Source organism: Camelina sativa, chromosome 20 (assembly GCF_000633955.1).
Source record: "Camelina sativa cultivar DH55 chromosome 20, Cs, whole genome shotgun sequence".
NCBI lineage: Eukaryota > Viridiplantae > Streptophyta > Magnoliopsida > Brassicales > Brassicaceae > Camelina > Camelina sativa.
In genome coordinates this window covers 2,127,719-2,148,010 of record NC_025704.1, presented here as the reverse complement: position 1 = coordinate 2,148,010, position 20,292 = coordinate 2,127,719, and the positions used below count along the sequence as shown (strand labels likewise).

The 20,292-nt window shown below is 35.2% G+C and overlaps 7 protein-coding genes across 8 annotated transcripts; 3 read left to right on the top strand and 4 right to left on the bottom strand.

The window, feature by feature from the left end:
- Positions 646–1,679, bottom strand: LOC104768735 (PRA1 family protein B3-like). Its single transcript, XM_010492769.2, has one exon. It carries the CDS (start codon positions 1,540–1,542, stop codon positions 889–891), a length of 654 nt encoding a protein of 217 aa, XP_010491071.1. The 5' UTR covers positions 1,543–1,679; the 3' UTR covers positions 646–888.
- LOC109131426 (cytochrome b-c1 complex subunit 8-like) lies at positions 1,785–3,065 on the top strand. The gene is made up of 2 exons (XM_019242437.1): positions 1,785–2,025; positions 2,830–3,065. Exons 1-2 carry the CDS (start codon positions 1,856–1,858, stop codon positions 2,876–2,878), a joined length of 219 nt encoding a protein of 72 aa, XP_019097982.1. The 5' UTR covers positions 1,785–1,855; the 3' UTR covers positions 2,879–3,065.
- LOC104768736 (protein SODIUM POTASSIUM ROOT DEFECTIVE 1-like) lies at positions 3,035–3,840 on the bottom strand. The gene is made up of 3 exons (XM_010492770.2): positions 3,669–3,840; positions 3,470–3,545; positions 3,035–3,356 (listed from the first exon to the last, which is right to left on the bottom strand). Exons 1-3 carry the CDS (start codon positions 3,675–3,677, stop codon positions 3,226–3,228), a joined length of 216 nt encoding a protein of 71 aa, XP_010491072.1. The 5' UTR covers positions 3,678–3,840; the 3' UTR covers positions 3,035–3,225.
- Positions 4,580–5,639, bottom strand: LOC104768733. Its single transcript, XM_010492768.2, has 3 exons — positions 5,181–5,639; positions 4,912–4,981; positions 4,580–4,799 (listed from the first exon to the last, which is right to left on the bottom strand). The coding sequence occupies exons 1-3, from the start codon at positions 5,568–5,570 to the stop codon at positions 4,756–4,758; spliced, it is 504 nt and encodes a 167-aa protein (XP_010491070.1). The 5' UTR covers positions 5,571–5,639; the 3' UTR covers positions 4,580–4,755.
- On the bottom strand, positions 7,749–9,219 carry LOC104772127 (the record flags this gene model as incomplete). Its single annotated transcript, XM_010496774.2, has 1 exon — positions 7,749–9,219. A coding segment is annotated over one exon (1,311 nt), but the record flags the coding sequence as incomplete, so codon positions are not given.
- LOC104768732 (peroxidase 52-like) lies at positions 15,855–17,792 on the top strand. The gene is made up of 4 exons (XM_010492767.1): positions 15,855–16,145; positions 16,244–16,435; positions 16,531–16,696; positions 17,203–17,792. Exons 1-4 carry the CDS (start codon positions 15,921–15,923, stop codon positions 17,592–17,594), a joined length of 975 nt encoding a protein of 324 aa, XP_010491069.1. The 5' UTR covers positions 15,855–15,920; the 3' UTR covers positions 17,595–17,792.
- LOC104768731 (high mobility group B protein 7-like) lies at positions 17,983–19,726 on the top strand. 2 transcript variants are annotated; one of them, XM_010492766.2, is made up of 7 exons: positions 17,983–18,132; positions 18,227–18,388; positions 18,676–18,760; positions 18,827–18,913; positions 19,163–19,207; positions 19,317–19,387; positions 19,468–19,726. In XM_010492766.2, the coding sequence occupies exons 1-7, from the start codon at positions 18,056–18,058 to the stop codon at positions 19,493–19,495; spliced, it is 555 nt and encodes a 184-aa protein (XP_010491068.1). In that variant the 5' UTR covers positions 17,983–18,055; the 3' UTR covers positions 19,496–19,726. The 2 variants fall into 2 exon arrangements, with proteins under 2 accessions (XP_010491068.1, XP_010491067.1); XM_010492765.2 differs by having other exon boundaries at positions 17,988–18,132; positions 18,227–18,403.

The following is a 20,292-nucleotide window of genomic DNA, read 5'->3' as shown; positions in this document are numbered from 1 at the left end:
CTCGAGCGCCTATGATATTCAGATACACCATACACGGATGAATTGGGTGTATTCACTCATACTAGTCTAAGAATCTCATGATTACTTTTGTTTTTATATTAACAAACATAGCATATGCATTGTACTACTAGAGTGTAACGTTCAAACAATAAACTAACAGACAATAATAAATAAAGTCACCTTCTCTCTTGTAGTAATATTCAAATCTTTCATTATGCGTTTTAACAAACATTCACGATCAACTTCTGTCCTACGTTACTCATTTACTCATTTGTCTCGATATTTTCCCACTTGTCAAAAACAAAGTACTTTTTACACTAGATTCGTTAAAATAGCCAGTCGGTGTGACAATGACATTTTTGGTTGGACACTCTAGAATCAAAATCTCAGTACAGAAACATTCTGATGACAAGATGGATTCGTAGTTTTACCAACACTTTTAGAAAATAAACAACCAGATATTGATTCAACAATGTTTTTGTATGGTGAAAACTGTAAAATCTTAGTTTGCAACATCTAACCACACTAGTAATGATTGGATCCTATTTCTAACACAACAATAGTCTCAAAGCTTTATTAGTAATCAATAATCTTGTCACACACCTAACGCCATAGAAAAACCAAAAACGATAGATCAATGTCACATGCAAAAGAGCCAAGGGATCGATTAATGTGATTGTATTGTACACGGAGAGTAAAGAGTAATGTGAGAAATTGTTGAATCAATTACATGTTTGAATCAATGGAGAATCAAAAATATCAAAATCTTGAATTCCTAAACTTAGAACCAAGAAGATCATCAATTCTACATTCCCAACGTAAGCAATTTTTCTAAAAGAAACAAATAAAGAATCATAGAATTGGTATACAGAGCAGGAGTCCTTAAACTCAGACACGACCTGACACAGGAGTTGATGCGGCGGCAACAGCGGCGGAGGTGGCAGCTCCGCTAAGGAAAGACAATAATCCGGTGTTAGCAGGTTCTTGATCATCCAAGAAAAGATCCTCCGGAACTCTAAACGCACCGTGCAAACACACAATCCCCAAACCAATCATCAAAGCAGAGGTCAATAAAGATCCAACGCTGGTCAAGAAGACAACAACGATCGTCAAAATCACCAAAACTCCAAGCGTTTCGCGATCCGAAAACGTACGGCCGAGAATCACCAGCGGTTGATCCGACGGACGGAAAAGGTAGAGAAAGATCCAGGAACCGAAGAGGCATATGAGAACGAGGAGAGACAGAGGATGCGAGAGGAGCGAGAGCGCGAGCACCAAGGACACGATCGTCACGTAATTCACCTTGAAGTAAGGTAGATTCCTCCGGATCCGAGAATACGCATCGGTTAGTGAATCTGGCCGCGAAATCGCGCTTCGATCGACGAGTTCTAACCACGGCCGTCGCTGCGATAGGCTTTGGCGGATCGACGACGAGAGGCGAGAGAGAAACGTGCGAAACGCCGGTGCGGAAACGGTTTGCTGAGGTTGGGAACCACCACCACCGGAATGGTCTGAGATCGGTAACGTTGGAGGATTAGCCATCACACACACGGAGGCGCGTGGATAGAAGACGCGTTTGTTTTAACGAATTGAATTTGACGTCTTCTCAAGCAACCTGTTTACCGTGTTAACGTTACAATGGAGCACCTTTACCGTACACGTGGATAATAGCATTAAGTTATAAATATAAGGCCCATTAACTATCTAGTGGGCTAAAAATGGGTTTTAAAAGGTCTTTTAACGCTCTGAACGACATCGTTTAGTGATGATTCGCTGCTTATTATAATCCGGCTTGAAAGGTCGGTCTTATTGTTGCATTTGTTGGAATCGGAGATTGACTGAGAAAAGAGAAAAAATGGGGAAGCAGCCGGTGAAATTGAAGGCGGTGGTTTACGCGTTATCGCCGTTTCAGCAGAAGATTATGACGGGTCTTTGGAAAGATCTGCCTGAGAAGATCCATCACAAGGTCTCTGAGAACTGGATCAGCACTATTCTCCTTCTCGCTCCCGTTATCGGCACCTACTCGTACGCTTCTCTCTCTCTCTCTCTGGATTTAGTCCATTAGCAAGCAGATTTGATGGATCGATTGTGTGGAAATGTGCGATCTGAGGATTGTGATGTTCTTAAATCTGAATGTTAGGTGATCCGTGTAGATTATTCAATTAGGTTGTTGGTTTATTGGGTATAACAGCACAATGGTGGTTTAAGGAACTCAAATGGTTTTAAGGGTTATTGTTTTGTGACAAATCTGTATGGATTGGTGTAAATTTTGATGCTTACTACTGTTTCTATGTAATCCAGTAAAATGATAGAAGTAGCTAGCTTGACTACAATAGAAGTTTTGATTTGATTATCTAGACAAAGTAGTTCCCCAAATAGGGATAGTGAATCCATGATGATGATGATAAAAAGAGAAGTCATAACCATTCGAAACGTTTCTGTTAATTCTGTCTGTGTTGAACTAGTAGTGTGTTAGCTTGTTGATGCCCTTTTACTTGAAGCAAGTGACTTTATGTGATGAACCAAAAAGGGGTTGAATTATTTTTAGCTGCCTTATCTATGGTTATCAATCACTCTCATAGAAATTAGGCAACATCATCGTCAGTAAACTTACTTGTGTCATGTGCATATCCTAATGTTAGACACTCATGACTATAATATGCTCTCAACCATTGTTGTTCATGTGCATATCCTAGTGTCAGGAAGAAAACTCGCTTGTCTCATGTGCATATCGTAATGACTCATGACTAAATGTAGTCCCAATCATTATGTTCTTGTTTTCAATGCTCATGTCCTGAACATGTATTTCCCTCTTGCAAATGAACGCAGGTATGCTCAATACTACAAAGAACAAGAGAAGTTGGAGCACAGGTTCTAAAGCATGAAGATTATCATATGCTTCTAACAAGAGTCCAATTCTTTCTTCAATTTTTCTTCCTCCAAAGTGTGTCCAAGTGACATTTTGTTATCATCAACATTCAAATTAGAAGCGAAAAAATGGCTTCCTTGCATTTTTGTTGAATAAATTTGTGGATTTCATGAATAACAACCCGAATGTTTGATCACATTTATTTTATCATACATACGAAACCGATGTAGTCGAATCCTCAACTAATGCGTAGGAATCGTGGCCAAAACTGAGCATTCATAGATATAGAGCTAACTATGGCCAAGGGGCCGTACAGTTCTAAGGAAAGCAAGAAGACTCTAGTTTGTGAAGAGGGTCTAGTTGTCTTCGTCCCATTTAACAGCAGCTTTCCTCACCTTTTGAAGAACCCTAATGACTTGTTCCTCAGTTACGTTCCCAGTGACTATGACTTTGTTGAGCTGTGTGTCCACATCGTATGTCTCAATATCTGTAAATTTAATTCATGTGTTATTATTGATGAACCAAAACAATTACAGAAAATATTGTAAGGTATGTTTGATTTTAGAAATCAGTAGGAGAAAAATATAACACAAATGTCACCTTCTATTTTCTTAATGGCTTTAAGTATTTTCCTGATGCATTCATCACAATGCAAATTCACTTTCAGCTCCACAATCTGTCAATCAAGAGAATCTTCTGTAAGCATAATTTGCAGGAACACTCTAGTTGCTAACGGTGCAATTAGAAAAGATTGATGAAAATAAAGTAAACCATCAACCATGTACAAAATCTTACTTACGTTAGCCATCACAGGATCTTTTGTGGAATAAAACGACTTCGTATCAATCTACTCCTTCGCAACTCGCTTCTTAGTGTAGAGAAGCAGAGAAAAAACAGAGTATGTGTCTAAAACAGGTTTTGTTATGGAGAAGGCAGAAGGAGGAACAAACCTATAAATACATGATTTAATGTTATAAAAAGACAAAAAGAGAAGAAGAAGAAGATGACGAATGGGATTCTTTGCGTAAAGGACGTTAATAAAAGCCTCACTGGCCTCCACTCGCATAGAAAGTTGTTTTAGTTCGCCGCGTTAGATAATAATAGGACCAAAGTAAATGGCTTTTTCCTTCATTTTCTACAACCGTTCGTTTAATATTATTCACTTTTTCAACCTTTTCACACTACATTTTTAAGAGAACAATCGTATCAGTCAGCAAATAGCATCATCATATCGTTCGGGTCGGACATTCGCTATTTGGTTAGGTTTGCTTCAACCTTTTGTATTTTTTTCATTCGGGACTAGAAAAACAACTCCGATGTTAATGTTAGAAAACCGACATCATGGTAGACTCACGGACTTAAAAAATTCTTGGATCCAATCTACAGTTTCTGATAGAATCTTATGTGAATCTTGAAAATTGCAATTCAGTATTATCAGTGAACAGGATCAATCCTCGGAGAGATGCAAACATTTGACCCCAATTTAACTTTACCTTTTTTCATTCCATCCAAACCCATAATTCATTGCACATGATCCTTAAAGACAAGAATGTAGCAGTAGATTCCTTGAAAAAGAAGAAATATCAAGTGACATTCCAGTTTAGATTCTTTGCAAATTGTTTGATTCTACATCTGGGGACAAAAGAACTAGAGAAGCCATGGCAAACTCTATACTGGTAAATGCAATGTTTTCAGCTAACAGACTCACCGTTGAAAAACTTCACTTGTGTGGTATTTAACTTGAGAACCCTTTTTTGACCATCAGAATGATACAAAAGCTTCAAATTTTTGAATACAGCAAGTATTAAACAAAGGACAGGAAGAGAGAGAAACTAACAAATCAAAGTCACTTGGCAATACAAACATTCAAAAAAAGGTCATCATCATCAATCTTTCTTATCATTGGAATCTGAATCGCTTGCATTATAACCTGGCATTATTAGTAAGAAAGAACCCCAAATTAATACACACAAACAAACTCACAAGATTTTCACTCAATTCAATAAAAGAATCAAACAAAAGTCAATGTTTTAGTAATTTACCTGGAGGCTTCTCACTCACTTGCCAAGCTGATGATCGAGTTCTTGAAGCTTTGCTAATCCAAGCACGACCCTAAGACATATACAATTCTAAATCAGATACACACTTACACCTTCAAACTCTAGTAGACCATTCGATCATTCTAATCACAACAAACCGAAGGCATACACAATGTACATACAGAGACGAAAAAATCAAATCTTTGTATCGACTCTAGAAGAATTGTAGGAAAACAAGCTAAACCCAGAAAGCAGAATGAAAAAGGTGAAACCTTTTGTTCATCTTTGGGGATTCCATAGCCGCTGCAATACATCTGACCAACCAAGACCTGCATACCAACGTCACCAGATTTGGCATCCTTGAGGGTATCCTGGAACCAACGTCTGACGCAATCCTCGACGACCTGAGCAAGGGGAACCCGATTAATAGGAACCGAACCCGAAGCAGGAGCGGGATTGGAACCCGAGTGCGATCCCGCCTTCTCCAGCTTAACAAGATTGGGGTAATCGAGGAGGTGTTGAGTGGTCGTCTTCTTGACGAAGACTTTGTTCCGCGGAGGAGGAGGAGTGGGTCTGTGGGGTCTGATTGGATTCTCGGAAGAGAGTCTAATGGCGAATTCTGAGAATCTGACCGTCGTACTAGTTACCATCGCTTTCCCCATTCAACCATTATAGGGTTTTTTCCAATTTCTCGTTTTTTTAGTCGGCTTCTAATTTCTGGTTTAACAGTTTCTTTTTATTTCTTTTATATTTTTTTTTTAAGAAATAGCAGCACAAAAAATATAGTAATCTCTGGATATTTAAGAATTTAAGACTTTTTTACCCGTATTATCTATGTATTTTATTTGTATCAACAAAAAGAAATAAATGAGAATTTGTTAAGAAAAATATGTAAATCTATTAAATGTATATCAAACTCAAAGCTATTAAAATAGGTGTGTCAACGATTGATAATAAATATTTATACTCTAAGTTTAGAGTATATAATCCACATTATTTATTATTTGTTTTTAAAGCAATTATTTGAATTGTAATTTTTTTTTCTTGTTTAGATTCACCTGTCACCGACTATATGTTAAAACAGAAGTTTAGGCAACTACTGAGTACATTGCATTTTAATGATTTTTTTAATATAAAACTAACTCTATTTTGTAATTTTATGTAAACTTTTAATATATGTAAATATATATTATCATAGTAAATATTTTATATTTTACTTTAAAATATCAATTTGGATCATTCATTTGAATTAAGACGTATAATTAGTTTACATTATTTATGTTTGCAATATTTTAGGTAGTTATTTGTGTATTCTATTTATAATTTCAAAAAAAACCATTGCAAAGAAATATTATTTTTGTAACCACAACAAATTTATTTTTCATAATTATTTTATAAATCATGATTTGCTATAGTTTGAGAGCAAGATAAATCATTGTAAACATACATATGTTTACAAATCAAATTTATCTTGCTCTCAAACTATCTTAAACTTATATGATTATGAAATGAACACAATGTTTGTGTATGTTCAAGTATCATAACTCATTAGTAGTTAAAAATTTGGTATTAAAAAGTGGATAAAGCACTACAACTAAATTCTCAGTTTTCAATCTTATTCTCAATCTTATGTGAGCGATAATATACGCAAACCCTTTTCCATTGAAGAAAATCTTTATTTTTAAGTGAAGAAGCCATGTTCAGTTCATTTTCTGTGCATTGTAAAAGTTTTGAATGAAGAAAAAAAATTATGCTACAAGAAAGTCACACATGTATTGCCTACATATTTTGTTCCCTCCATTTTAGTTGTTATTTATACACATATTGCATAAGAAGTTAACAAAGTTGCTTATACATTTTTGTGAGACCAAAATTGTCTGTTTCTCAAAAGTTTTAACTTCTTGTCATTCTCATTAATCACATAATAAACATTTGGTGACATCTTTATCAAAAGAACTATATGTGTGGTTGGCAGTTGGCCTTTTTTTACTTGTTTTTGCTACAGCTTTAATTTGCATGGTTTATATGACTCGTAAATTACATAAACTCCAAAACAAAACGAATTTGAACTTTAGTTCCATTTAAATATAAATATACCTGAACCGTATAAACGGAGTCCAATAGTAAATCTGGTTTTACATCGATTACCATTTGAGTATCCTCCTAATCCAGAAAAGTTCAAAACAAACTTTGATTAAAAACTCTTGGTAGTTCTAACACGATATTATTAACAGACAAAAACTGAAATCTGTTGTTAAACAAGATTATATTAATAATAACCAAAAAAAGTTCTAACCACAAACCAGATCACAAACAGACAAGATTTAGCCAATGGAAAAAAAAATTAAAACACACAAACTTTATTTTCTAACGGAAAAGATTTTTCGCTAACAAGACTCCGCCTCCGTGGCAATTGGGACATGACGGCTCACCCTACTGTCTCCACAGCCAATTGAGAATACATCTTTGGTGAAACAAATGATTGCAACAGGTTAATCCTAGAAGATCACAAATTTGAGTTTGTGTTATCGCTTCGAGACAAATGGAACATTCTGTGAACAGAAGCTCTCTAGGTGGATCATCGCGCCAATACTCGGTTTGTCACCCTTCAAAACGAAATTATATGTTGTTTTGTGAGAGTGTTTCTCTATTTATGTTTCTCATTTTTGTGAGACCAAAACTTGTCTGTTTCTCATATATTATGATACATTGATACATATGCCCAAAGTTGCTTCCACAGTTTCGTGAGAACGTGAGCAAAATTATATGTATGTTTGTAGCATATCAAAAAGTTTTTAACTTCTTGTCATTCTCATTAATCACATAAACTCCAAAACAAAAGGAATTTGAACTTTAGTTCCGTTTAAATATAAATATACCTGAACCGTATAAACAGAGTCCAATAGTAAATCTGGTTTTACATCGATTACCATTTGAGTATATATATTCTTAATCCAGAAAAATTCAAAACAAACTTTGATAAAAAAACTCTTGATAGTTCTAACTAGCTTCTCTGTGTATGAATGGAGGAGAAGGTGGACTTAGAGCTTCATCACTCTTACCTCCCAAGCAAGTATCATCTTTCCGTCTACTCGGGCTGAGAGACGAGCCAGCTATCGTCGTGGTCATCTCCTTAGGTGAGCAACTCGGATCAAACACACCATCTTCACGAGCCAATGAAGATACCAGAACCTCATCACCATCAACCTTACTATTTTCTTCTCTTCTTTTGAAGAATCTATCTTCCACTATTTCATAAGAATTTGCGGTCCGGACTTCTTGAGCCAAAGAACACCAACAACAGAATAACCAGAGTGTACAATCAGCAATAGCAGGTCTCCCACAACAGAAGTTATAACTCGGTAACTTGAATCTTTTCCTCATCTGTATTCTCCAAAAACCACCATATAGCAAACCAAACAAGCAAAGCACAATGCCGGTATATCCAAGTGCCTCCCTCACCATCTCGTTATCGATGTTTATAGCAGCCAAGTTGAATATAAAGAAAGGAGCCAAACAGAAGAGAATAAAAGTGGCAATGTGCACATACATGTTCCCAAACCCAATCCTCTCCATGTTCCAACCAAACACACAGAAAGTGCAGAACAGTGAGAGATAAGCCAATGAAATATCTTCCCATATATCAAGAATCCCACCTCTCCATTCAGGATTACTCACGTCTGTAGAAGCAAATGAATATCTCCGTTCAAGAGATAACTTGCGATTAGTAGTAACCGGTCCTTCTTCCACAGGCTGCACTTGATTCTCCACGTCTCCTTGAGGATGATAATCTTTCCCAAGTGGACTAAGAATAGTGTACAAACCTGCAGCCGCAGGAGCTGCTATTGCAACAGATATGCATATAGCTACACCAATGGGGGGTCTCTCGGATCTTCTATACCCTAAGTTAAGACCGCAAAGCCCATACTGAGCAAAACAGTTCAAGTGAAGCAAAAGAACAACAACCATCATGTGTAACCATTCGTTTGGCTTGTAAGTCCCGTTCTCGCAGTAAATCTTCCTAAGCGTTGTAACATCATCTTGCTTCCATCTACAGAGAAGCACGAGGTGATAAAACCGTTTCGGGTGTTGATACAAACACATCAGAGTAAACAATGCATTGAGGATCTGGTTGTTAACTTCAAACCAGACATCTCTCTGTGACTTCTTGGGCAAAACATGAAGAGCCAGAAACCTAGGAGATGGTCGGAGAGTTCTTTGCCTGATGATGTTTCTAATAGGGTTAAGCTTCTGAGTTTTGGTTCTGCTTCTGCTAGATTGAAGAGAATGACAGAGGAAAGAGATGAGGTTTCACGCTCAGTTAACAGCTCAAGCAACGTAAATCTCCGGGAAAGAATCAGTGTGATGTTTTCCCGGAAAATCGAGTGGGCTTGTTTGATGAAATTAAGTAAGCAATGGCTTAGGAACCCGTTGAACATGGCTCTTTTCTTGTGGATCCTTGTGGTTGCTGTCTCTGGTGCGATTCTCTTCATGGTTATGACTGGGAGGACATGAAACCCTAGCTTTTTTACAACTATCATCAGATCCTTCAATCTTATCATTTAAACCACCCATTGTCTCTTCCTGATTAAAAAAAAGGTAAAGACAAATCCTTTACCGGGAAAAGCTAGTCAATAGACATTGCTGGCAAAATTCTGTAAACCCAATAAAAACAGAGGTATGAAAGCGATTCAAAGAAGACAATTCTACTTATGGACACATTCAAAACGAATAAAGTCTTCAACTTTGACAAAAGAAGATGGGAAAAAAACCTCAATTTGGACGAGATTGAATAGGAAACTTTTTGGAACGAGTTACATAATATGCCCAGAATTGGAATTGGCTACTACAGTTACAGAGAAACCCAGAACGAAAGAGACGAACGAAGGTTGAAGATTATATGGTTTGGAATTTCGAATCCTGAAGGATCGATTTAAAGCAAAAGATGGTGATTTTGAAACTGATAAAAGAGAGAGACATCGAAAGATGAAGAGCGGTTTCCACTACTGCCTTCCCCTCCTCCAAACAGTTAGAACAAGAGCCATCATAGGTCATAGGGCCACGTCATCACCTTAATGTCTTAAAATATCTATCATAAAAATTGATTTAAATATTAATTATTTAAATGAATGTTTTCTTTTTTGGTTTGCGCTTGAAAATTTCAGGTAGTGTCGAAAACGTTAGAAGATATTTGACGAAAAAAACTAATTAATCAATTTATAGTATAGTTTAATAAGTTATGTGTGTCCTAATAACTTCTTGACAACTAAATTAATCAATTTGATTATTACATGTTTCCTGACACATCATGAAGACATGAACGAACAACTAATTAATTTGATAATCAATTTTGAAGGACATGCGTTTTAGTCATTATTCATTTATCATCGGTTCCACGTTATATTAACCTATGTTTGTTTCAATAATAGTACGAGTTTAAGAAAATATTTAATGATTCAAATAACTTTAGTTATGTCGTAAATGTTAAAACTCCAAAAACATACCACAATGTGTGGTTTAGTGATACTAATTTAGTGGCTTTATTATATTCTGGATTCAGTGTGTGGGCTTGTACATGTGGTGTGAATTGTAAAAAACTGAAATTGGTTTTTTCATTTGTTCATGTTTTGATGAGCTTTTTTTTTTTATGTTAATTTTTTGTTTGGAAGAGTTTAGTCCACAAGGCAACAAGCAAAAGGAGACCCGTGTTTATTAGGCCCAAATGTTTTTAGAAACAATTAGCAGAATCTACAGAACTGGTTCCAACAAGCAGAGGCGTATTCGATTGTTATGCGAAACAAAAAAAAATCGAATAGAAAAATGTCAACGTATCTTTAGTACTGTCACGAACGAGTTTTTACAGACCAATCAAACAAATTCTGAATAGCACTTTAGTATTGTCACTGCCTATTTAGAATGTCATCTTTCACAACAACATGCATTGTACATAATGTATAGTGTATGTATGATTCGAGCAAAGGAACACCAAATCTTCCAACTGTTATGTCGAAATTTTTCTTTTAGATATCATGATAACTTGTAGCAGGATACATTATACATAAGATATTCCATAATTCATAGTACCGACCCGGTTATTTTTTGGTAGAGTATGCGTTTAGTTTTAAAATCAATGATTAAACCGGCAAAATAAAAGTTGAAAACGTCAACTCTCATTCGTGACATTCATACTTTTGACTCATATGTATAGGCCTGGGCATTCGGTTAACCATTCGGTTTCGGTTCGGTTGTATTCGGTTTCGGTTATTTTGGATATAGTAATATAGTAACCATTTGGATATTTATGAAATTTCGGTTTAGTTCGGTTCGGTTTCTTTCGGTTCGGTTTCGGTTTGGTTATTTAAATAAATAACCATAACTAACATAAATTATATTAACATTAACCAAATAAACCAAATATAACCAAAACTAACCGAATATAACCAAAATTAACCAAATATACAATAACAAAAATACAAAAAAGGGAAAAATATTGATTCAATTTTACAAAATAGTATTTAACTTTGTAAATTCAAAATAATAACATTTACATATATTGATTATTTAAAATATTTAATTGTTTTGAATCTAGAAATAATTTATATTTTAAGTTTATTTTATAGTTTTGCATAATATTAAGTATATAATATTTGATATCTTCTAGGTTTTCGGATATTTCGGTTAACCATTTAATTGTCGGTTCGGTTCGGTTCGGTTTCGGTTAGTTTGGATATAGATTTTTACTAACCATTCGGGTATTTGAAGAATTTCGGTTCGGTTCGGTTTAGTTTTTTTCGGTTCGGTTTCGGTCGGTTATTTGGTTATCGGTTATTTTGCCCAGCCCTACATATGTACGTGGTTGCTATTATATGTCAATAAGATCAACTTTTGGGATATTTTCGTATATTGACTGCACCCAGCCCCTTTAACGTCTCATCGAAGCGTTGATGGTAAAATTATATAGATATATGTATAATGTACAAAGAATCTGCAGCATCTTCGTTACACAGTCAATTATTCATATCCAAAGCTGTAATATAAGAAGTTAGGCACATTCAGTCAAATGATCTCAATGATGTCATATAGTTTAGTTTAGTTTAGTAAGTTTTTTTTTTCCCTCTTTTGACTAAAATAATGGAAGACGACATATATGGTTGACTTGGTTCGGATTAGGGATCTTAAGACTTTGAGATACCTTACACATGGAAGCTATTGGAGCAGAACCACTTTCAGAAATATGATGATCGTAGTTGTTATTTTTAAGATAAAGAATGCACGAGCGTGCTGTGTTAGTATTGTTTTTTTATCTGTAAATGATGATGTTGATTTTAATTATATGGTTGTAATTGTATACGCGAAATAGTATAGATATTTTACATGTAAATGCAAATAAACGCTGCAGAGGCGACGATCAAAATCTAGATAATTTGTATTTGTATATATTCATTATCTCATTCATTGTTTCCTAAAATTAGAGAAAACATTTACTATCATGAAATACATTCTTCAAACGCAAAAAAATCATACTCAAATCTTAAGCGGTTTATCTAAATTATCTGCTATGTAAACATAAACCATTTCATTTTGGTATCTAGGCTTCTCAATCAGACTGAAAACTTTGAAGGGACTAATACTTACTATCATTTTCAACTCAATTGTATTTGTGTTTGCCTTTGAATGGAGACTAAGATACGTCACACGTGAATTACTTACGTTTACGATTAATATATACATTTTTTGTTGGTAATATGTTTTATATAAACTGTCCCATCTTCTTTAGTTAATTTTGGCATTTTCTATGTAATTGACAATTCAAATAATAATCTTCAATATATGCTGCAAAGAGTGTTTTAAAAATTCTTTGTAGCAATTACTCACTCTAACAACTTTTTCCACTTATTGACCCTAACAAGGAGGTTTATATCTCTCTTCTAATATTCGAAGCTGTTAACCAGTGTAGGTGATCCTTAATTCAAAAATATAATTAAAGATAGTTGATTCCGAATTATGTGTTATTTCACATATATAGTGGTATTGATTATAACTTATAAAGGGCTACCAAGTGTATTTAATTTAAATGTGGCAAGCAACGTTAACGTAAAAACAAAATACGGGAGAAAAATGTTAGTCTTTATATAGTTCTAGAAATGTTAAGGAACGTAGTTGTGAATTTGTGAAGAACACAAGTTTTGTTCAAATGGTCCAATGATATATTAAAAAATGTAACGTTCCAAGTCAGCGTCAACAAGCAAATGCTAGCTAGTGGCTAATACTCAAAATTCAATGAACATTCCTGTACTTTGAAGTAACATATAATTGAGTATATATCTAGAAGCCTTTCTTTGTTTTCTTCTCTTTGATTACTAAAAAAGGTTTTGATTATGTTTCTTATATAAGTACCTTTTAGGTTGGTGTGAATATGAGACCGGTGAAGGTATCTAACTTTAAATTTTTGTTTGTTTATAATTCCACTTAATTAGCTTGATTCTGATATAACGCATATAGTAAACTGGAAAGTGACAGGCGTGCCTCCATAGTAAAGTAATATATCCTGTAAAAAGTAAAAGCCGCGTAGTGTAAAAGTGTACGACTTCTTCTACCATTGATCCTTGTTTTATAGTTAGTCTTTTAATCTAAATATTTAAACATTTAATTCGTTTTACGAGAAAGATCTCCACACTAGATTAGTATACATTAGCATTACTTAGTTTGCTCTATATATAAATCAAATTGATCGTTTCAAAAGCTATCGTATATATTATTAGTGTGACAGAAAAGAAAATTGTAAGAAAATATGCCGAGTGTTAACTTGATGTAATTATGTAATGTAATGTTTCTGCAAATACTATTTGCCAAATAGAAATCAAAGGAACTTAATGCCTTGCTGGGAAGTGGAAAGAAATATGGTAAGATTTAACAAATCTAGTAATGTAAGCTCTCTTTTCACAAAATCAAATGTTTGGTCGTCTAAAGTATTAATTAGATACATAGGCCACTATTCTTGACAACTCTCCCTAACAAACTCTTATATAATTTGTCATGGTGTATGCTGAAAATGATATATGTCTAATCCATAATATATTACTGTATATGGTGACTTTGATGCATTGATTATTTATTATCACGACCGTTAACCTAAAAAGATACTAAACATTAGTTAAGGCATCGAAATCAACGTGGAAAAAACCTACGAAAAGCACCAAGTGATTGACCTGTATGGGGTGGCGTAAGGGTAAAGATTGAGAATTTAGGGTTCAAGAGCCTAAATTTTTTTATTTTACTTTAATTTTGAGTTTGATTTTATATACTTGTGAACAACATTGATTGATGTGTTTGTTGACTATTTATTGGTGTTCTGTTCAGGGATTCGGACAAGGTGTTTGTTCACCTTCGAACCACGTTTAACCGCTGTACGAGTTGGCTACCAAAAAAAAAATGGAGCCTTCAAAATTTCTAGTTTCGATATCTACAATAAGAAAATGACTAATTCAACCTGATTATGGATCTAGATCCAAAAACTTTTTGTTAGTAAATTTTTTGTTTGGCTTATCTATGTGTAAAACATATCTAAAATGAATTAGAATTTTCCTGTCACAAACAAATACGGTACTTTTCAGTGAAAATGTAAAATAATAGATATATATGCTCATCATGTGCTTCTATGAACTAATGATCCTGGCCGTAGTTATCGCTCGGGTGAGTAATGTGTAACATGTGGTGGATCTACAAGCATAACTCATCTCTTCCTCACTTGTAAGACATGTACAATTTAAATTCGATTTCATAACAGTAAACACTTTTCAAACCGGTACGTTGAACCAACACTATTTAATTGTAGGATTTTTAATAAATTTTTTGATATTGATAGTTAGATCAATTGTTTTTAGCTATGTCTGCATCAACAATTTTAGAATTTGTGATATTAGTAAATGCCATATATATGTTTGTCTTCGTCCTCCCACGTTTCTTCGATCGTCAATTTTAATTCATCTTTCTTCAAATCTCTAAGTTTGTTACTCACAAATGTAGAAAAATAAGTTCAATAGTTGACCATATGTATCATCACGATTTTTTTGTTCGTATATATTGTTCACTTACGAACAGTCAAAAAATAATTGCTAACAAAATCCACGCATCTTCAATTACGTACGACGACGACTCTGTGAGTTACACACGATTGATGATTTTTTTAACGTTATCCTAGTTGCTGTTTATTTTATAGTCCGAACTGTTACAATTTTCGTGGCATATTTTACCAAAGATCATCAATAATGTAAATCGTTTCTTGATATCTCTCTGCCTTTTTGATGTTTGAAAACATTGGAGATAAAGAGATTTTGGACACATACAAAAAAAAAAAAAAAAAGATAAAAAAGACAGATTTCGACACATGTATATACACTTTTGTGGCGGAGCTCTATCTTAATTAAACAAGACGCGTTTTCACATAGTTTCCCAAAACCCTTTCCTTTTTCTATGCTGGTAACGGGGGAAAAAAGTATTAGTATGCATATCGAATCATCAATCGGTAAGATGGCTAAACAAGTATTTGATATTAGCAAGAAAGAAGAGTTCACAATAACGAATAACAAATTTTCAAACAGTCACAACGCGTTGTTTATAGATATATATATTTCCATCCAACGTAAAATTATTTTCAATTTCGACTAGTGAAATTAAAAAGTATAATAAAAATCCGATTGATATACTATTTAGTTGACATTAGGGAATTATCGCTTACAAAATTTGGTTTAGTTTAACCTCTCTGTCCTACGGAGATAATTACAAAGTCGATTCCATGCAAAATGATAATTCAACCCTCATGAGTCATGAAAATTAAGGTAAATAAAAATAACATGAAGTACACATTTTTCAACGCGTTGGGTCACCAATATATCACTTTAGAACATCCTTCACGTCTCTATATAAACCTCGATTCTGTTATGCTTTGTTCTTCAAATACTATAATCAACTCTAAGTCTTGTTCAAGTCTTTTGCTTTCACCTAACAAAACCATGGCTTCAAATCAACTTATTTCTATTCTAGTTCTCGTGGTTACACTTTTTCTTCAAGGTAATAACAATAACGTCGTCGACGCCCAACTCACGACTAATTTCTACTCAACTTCTTGCCCTAACCTCCTCTCCACCGTCCAAACTGCCGTTAAATCTGCCGTTAGAAGCGAGGCTCGCATGGGTGGATCTATCCTCCGTCTCTTCTTCCACGATTGCTTCGTCAACGTAATTAAGTCTTTCTTTTATACTTTTTTCTTTTCTGTATTCCTTAGCTTGCATCCCAAGAAACAGACTCATAATCATAACTTACGTACTGTATGTAGGGATGCGACGGTTCGATCCTACTAGATGACACATCGAGCTTCACGGGAGAACAAAACGCGAACCCGAACCGCAATTCCGCTCGCGGGTTTAATGTGATCGACAACATCAAATCAGCGGTTGAGAAAGCATGTCCCGGTGTTGTGTCTTGTGCTGATATCTTAGCCATTGCAGCTAGAGACTCCGTCGTAGCTGTAAGCTCCATATTTTCCTCTCTCAGTCCGGTTTTGCAAATTTAAAAAGATTAAACCGGTCTAATTAACAATATTCGTCTTTGTCTTTGTTGAAGCTTGGAGGACCGAATTGGAATGTGAAAGTAGGAAGAAGAGATGCAAGAACGGCGAGCCAAGCGGCCGCGAATAGTAACATTCCTGGACCGACTTCGAGTCTGAGCCAACTCATTAGTAGTTTCAGTGCCGTTGGCCTATCCACCAGAGATATGGTTGCCCTCTCCGGTCCGTTTCGTTTCTCTTCTTAACCCAATTCCTTTTTCGTTTTAATACTTGCTATCTATACTAACGTTGTTTGCATATTTTAGAATATCGTGACAAGAAAATTAATTTCCTAAAATGTGTTCGTGTTTTATAAAATAAGATTACTTAAAGTTTTGTCTGTCACCTATTTGTCCTACAAAAATAAAAAAGAATGATGAAAGATAGAAAAAAAAAATTTTCAAAGGACCATATGAGTCAACATATTCGACACAAAGTAAAATATAATTTGATTGTGTTGTTGGATTTTTGTCGACTCTTCTTTTGTTTCTTTGTATTTGTTTTTTCAACACATTTTTGTAACGCACCACCGACTTATTCTGTTTTTATTTGCCAAAATTACGTAATCATATTAGATTAGTAGATTACTGTTACGCAACACCGACTAATTAAGTAATTCAAATGATACTCAATCAACAGATATTTAAGTCAACTGTTAAACTAATCATTCATTTTTATTTTGTTTACAGGCGCTCACACGATCGGACAAGCCCGTTGCACGAGCTTCCGAGCAAGAATCTACAACGAGACAAACATCAACGCAGCATTCGCAACCACACGTCAACGAACCTGCCCTAGAGCAACCGGCTCCGGCGACGGAAACCTAGCTCCACTCGACGTGACCACGGCGGCTTCTTTCGACAACAACTACTTCAAGAACCTCGTGGCACAAAAAGGTCTCCTACATTCTGACCAGGAGCTCTTCAACGGCGGCTCCACTGACTCCATCGTCCGTGGCTACAGCAACAGCCCGTCGAGCTTTAGCTCCGACTTCACCGCGGCTATGATCAAGATGGGTGATATTAGCCCCTTGACTGGTAGTAGCGGTGAGATTCGCAAAATGTGCGGGAGGACCAACTGATTTAAACCACTCCACGTGTCTTTTTCCTATTGGATTTTACCTTTTGTTATTTGAATTGGTGAGAATAATAAGATTGGTCTTCCTCCAAAAAAAAATTATGGAAGATCCCTTTTTAATGTTTTTTATCTTTACATGTTTTGTATTGAAGTAAGTGTGTATTTTCGGATTAAAATCTAATGAAATTTTATTTTAAAATAATGATTACGTGTCTAAATACTATTGGTTATCAAAACTAATTAAGCTTTTCAAGCGGGAAAATTTCCTCTGTTTTTAAGGACGCGCCAAGTGTGTCCCGCGCGTTATCTGTTAAGCGCACTTTAGCACTAAAATCTATTAACGCTAAAATACGCTAATTGACACGTAAGCAATCCGAAGTTGAGCGCTCGTGCACCTGAGACAGTAAAGGTTAGAACTTTTGTTTGCTCTGTCAGAAATAGAAAAATTCGTTGATTAAAGCATTAATGGCGATTCGGCCGAGAGCTCGTAAAAGGGTTCAAGCAGTTCGTCGTGCTGCTGATGGAAGCGCTTTTGAGAAATGGTATTGCTCAAAAGTTTTTTTGGATTCGTCGATTCAGTTTTCATTTAGGATTTTACTTAGTGATACTCTGTTTTGGGAATTTTATATATTACAGTGAAGAATGTGGTGTTATGATAGCGATTGCTCTGCTTGATATGCACGAGTGCTGCTGCGGTGAGAAAAGAAAGGAAGTGAAGAGATTCAAGTACATTGCGAGTGGCAAAGTTGATAATATCTCGAAACCAGTCGAGAGCTTTGAAGATGAGCCTAGATCACCGTTCGTCTTCTTCTTGTACAGTAACCAAAGACTTTTACTTTGTTAGCTTAAAACGGCTGTGGTTAAATTTTCTAGTCACTTTCTTGGGGTTTTAGATGTAAGTGAAAAGTGAAATTTTGAATGCTTAAGTCTAGAAAGGGGAGTGATGAAGTTAATTCATTATGGTCAATGTCTTTCCTTTTAGGTAAAAGGTTGATCCTTTTGTTGGTTCTTGATGAGTTGATAGTGTGAAATCTGAGTAGTGAGTGAGTAAACTCTTCAGTAACACCATTTTTTTCTTTCTATAGAGAGGATTTTAGGGGAAAGTACAATGGAAACTTGGTGGATGCTAGCAGAATATGTTTCGATGTGTGGAAGACCATGTTGCCAGAGGTATCTGATTATTTATACATACGAAAAAAGACACTCTTTTTTGCATCCTTAATGCTTGTTTTTCAGGAACAAAAACCCTTCAATGCTCGTGCTATGGAGGTTGATTTGGCCCACAGCAGAAAATTAAACCAAGAAGCTAAAACTATTTACAAGGTACATTGGAAGATTCTTGAGTTTACAGGGTATTAGAATATGCTAAGTTGGTTAGTTAGGCATACTTGAGGTAGCTGTAGGCTTGAATTAGGTTTAATGGTAGTTAATAAAGAGATCTTCTTGTGACATACTTACGGTTTTATAAGTAATTCGCAAAGGGTTGCAACATTTGCATACAATTTCCTTTGAAATTATACGTTGCTAAGTTTGAACCAGAGGTTGCTGAACATTGTGATGACCAATTTGCAGGCAGATGATGAGGCAGATTCGAAAAATGTTGGGAGATATGACAAGGTCAGACTCATTCTTTATATAATAACCAAAGAAGCCTTGTCTGTGTTTCCGTCTTTTGCATAATTAGTTGTCACTATGCTTTAATTTGTTTTTTCCGACTACTTTACAGTTTTATGAGAGCTACGTTCATCATGAAGAGGAGGAGTATGATTCATCTGATCATTTCGGACATGAGTTTTGGTATGAGTTAATACACAAGCTCCGAACGATACAACATTACCATATCCCTTGTTGTCTCACCTTTACTATCATTGAAACAGGGAAGACGATACTCTGCTGGACTACTGAGGATCCCGATTTAGTGGAGAGGGTTTTTGGCTTTTTGGTTGTGTATACAGGTTTAGAATTTCTTTTTTTGGGGATTTATGTAAATATAGATAGAGACTATAGAGGCTGCTGATCCTTCATATGTGCCTTTTAGAGGTGTTCTTGTGTTTTTTTTCTTCTGGTTAGCCCTCTTTTGTCCTCGTCTTTTTAGAAAACATCATTATCAAAACGTAAATATTTCAACGAAAACGCTGTAAAGATACAAAACCAAACGTAAATATTTCTTGTTTGCTCAAAAATACAACAAGGAACTTCACTAGCGAAAACAAAACCCACTAAGGAACTTGTTTGTGTTCTGTATTATATAAATAATAGATGAAGAAAATTCTTTGTAAAATGGTTCAGTCTCTAGCTTTCGGTTTGCTCTCTTAGCCGTCTAATGGTACTTCTCACTGTCACCGCACTAGCAGTGCTGCCAAAAGTATCAACAGACAACAGATCAAAAAAATCCAATCATCACAATTAAACAATGGAAGAATGAGAATAACATGAATCTTTCTTGCTTATGATAACGATAAATCAGTAACGTAGCTCAAAAGGAAAATGGTTCAACAAACAATACGATAAACGGTACAACGTTCAAAATAAACGCAGCATCGTCATCTCACCAGCAAGAATCTCGATAAGAGAAACCGGCTAAACGATGAGGAAAGTTCCAGAGAGTTCTTAACAATATTCAGATATTTTGCATAAAGAAAAGCAGAGCTAAACATGTGCTCCTTATAGATTAAAACGTCGGTTACTTAACAGTGTTTAAC

Bases quoted from the DNA above. Each gene is read 5' to 3' on its own strand.
- LOC104768733 (XM_010492768.2), bottom strand. From the start codon at position 5,570: ATGGGGAAAGCGATGGTAACTAGTACGACGGTCAGATTCTCAGAATTC. The intron at 4,982-5,180 runs GTTTCACCTTTT...TATATGTCTTAG, and splicing joins TCCCCAAAGATGAACAAAAG to GGTCGTGCTTGGATTAGCAA. The intron at 4,800-4,911 runs GTAAATTACTAA...TAATAATGCCAG, and splicing joins AGTGAGTGAGAAGCCTCCAG to GTTATAATGCAAGCGATTCA.
- LOC109131426 (XM_019242437.1), top strand. From the start codon at position 1,856: ATGGGGAAGCAGCCGGTGAAATTGAAGGCGGTGGTTTACGCGTTATCG. The intron at 2,026-2,829 runs GTACGCTTCTCT...AAATGAACGCAG, and splicing joins CCCGTTATCGGCACCTACTC to GTATGCTCAATACTACAAAG.
- LOC104768735 (XM_010492769.2), bottom strand. From the start codon at position 1,542: ATGGCTAATCCTCCAACGTTACCGATCTCAGACCATTCCGGTGGTGGT.
- LOC104768731 (XM_010492765.2), top strand. From the start codon at position 18,056: ATGGCGATTCGGCCGAGAGCTCGTAAAAGGGTTCAAGCAGTTCGTCGT. The intron at 18,404-18,675 runs GTACAGTAACCA...TTCTTTCTATAG, and splicing joins TCACCGTTCGTCTTCTTCTT to AGAGGATTTTAGGGGAAAGT. The intron at 18,761-18,826 runs GTATCTGATTAT...CTTGTTTTTCAG, and splicing joins GGAAGACCATGTTGCCAGAG to GAACAAAAACCCTTCAATGC.
- LOC104768732 (XM_010492767.1), top strand. From the start codon at position 15,921: ATGGCTTCAAATCAACTTATTTCTATTCTAGTTCTCGTGGTTACACTT. The intron at 16,146-16,243 runs GTAATTAAGTCT...TACTGTATGTAG, and splicing joins TCCACGATTGCTTCGTCAAC to GGATGCGACGGTTCGATCCT. The intron at 16,697-17,202 runs GTCCGTTTCGTT...TTTTGTTTACAG, and splicing joins AGATATGGTTGCCCTCTCCG to GCGCTCACACGATCGGACAA.
- LOC104768736 (XM_010492770.2), bottom strand. The intron at 3,357-3,469 runs GTGACATTTGTG...TTAAATTTACAG, and splicing joins AGCCATTAAGAAAATAGAAG to ATATTGAGACATACGATGTG.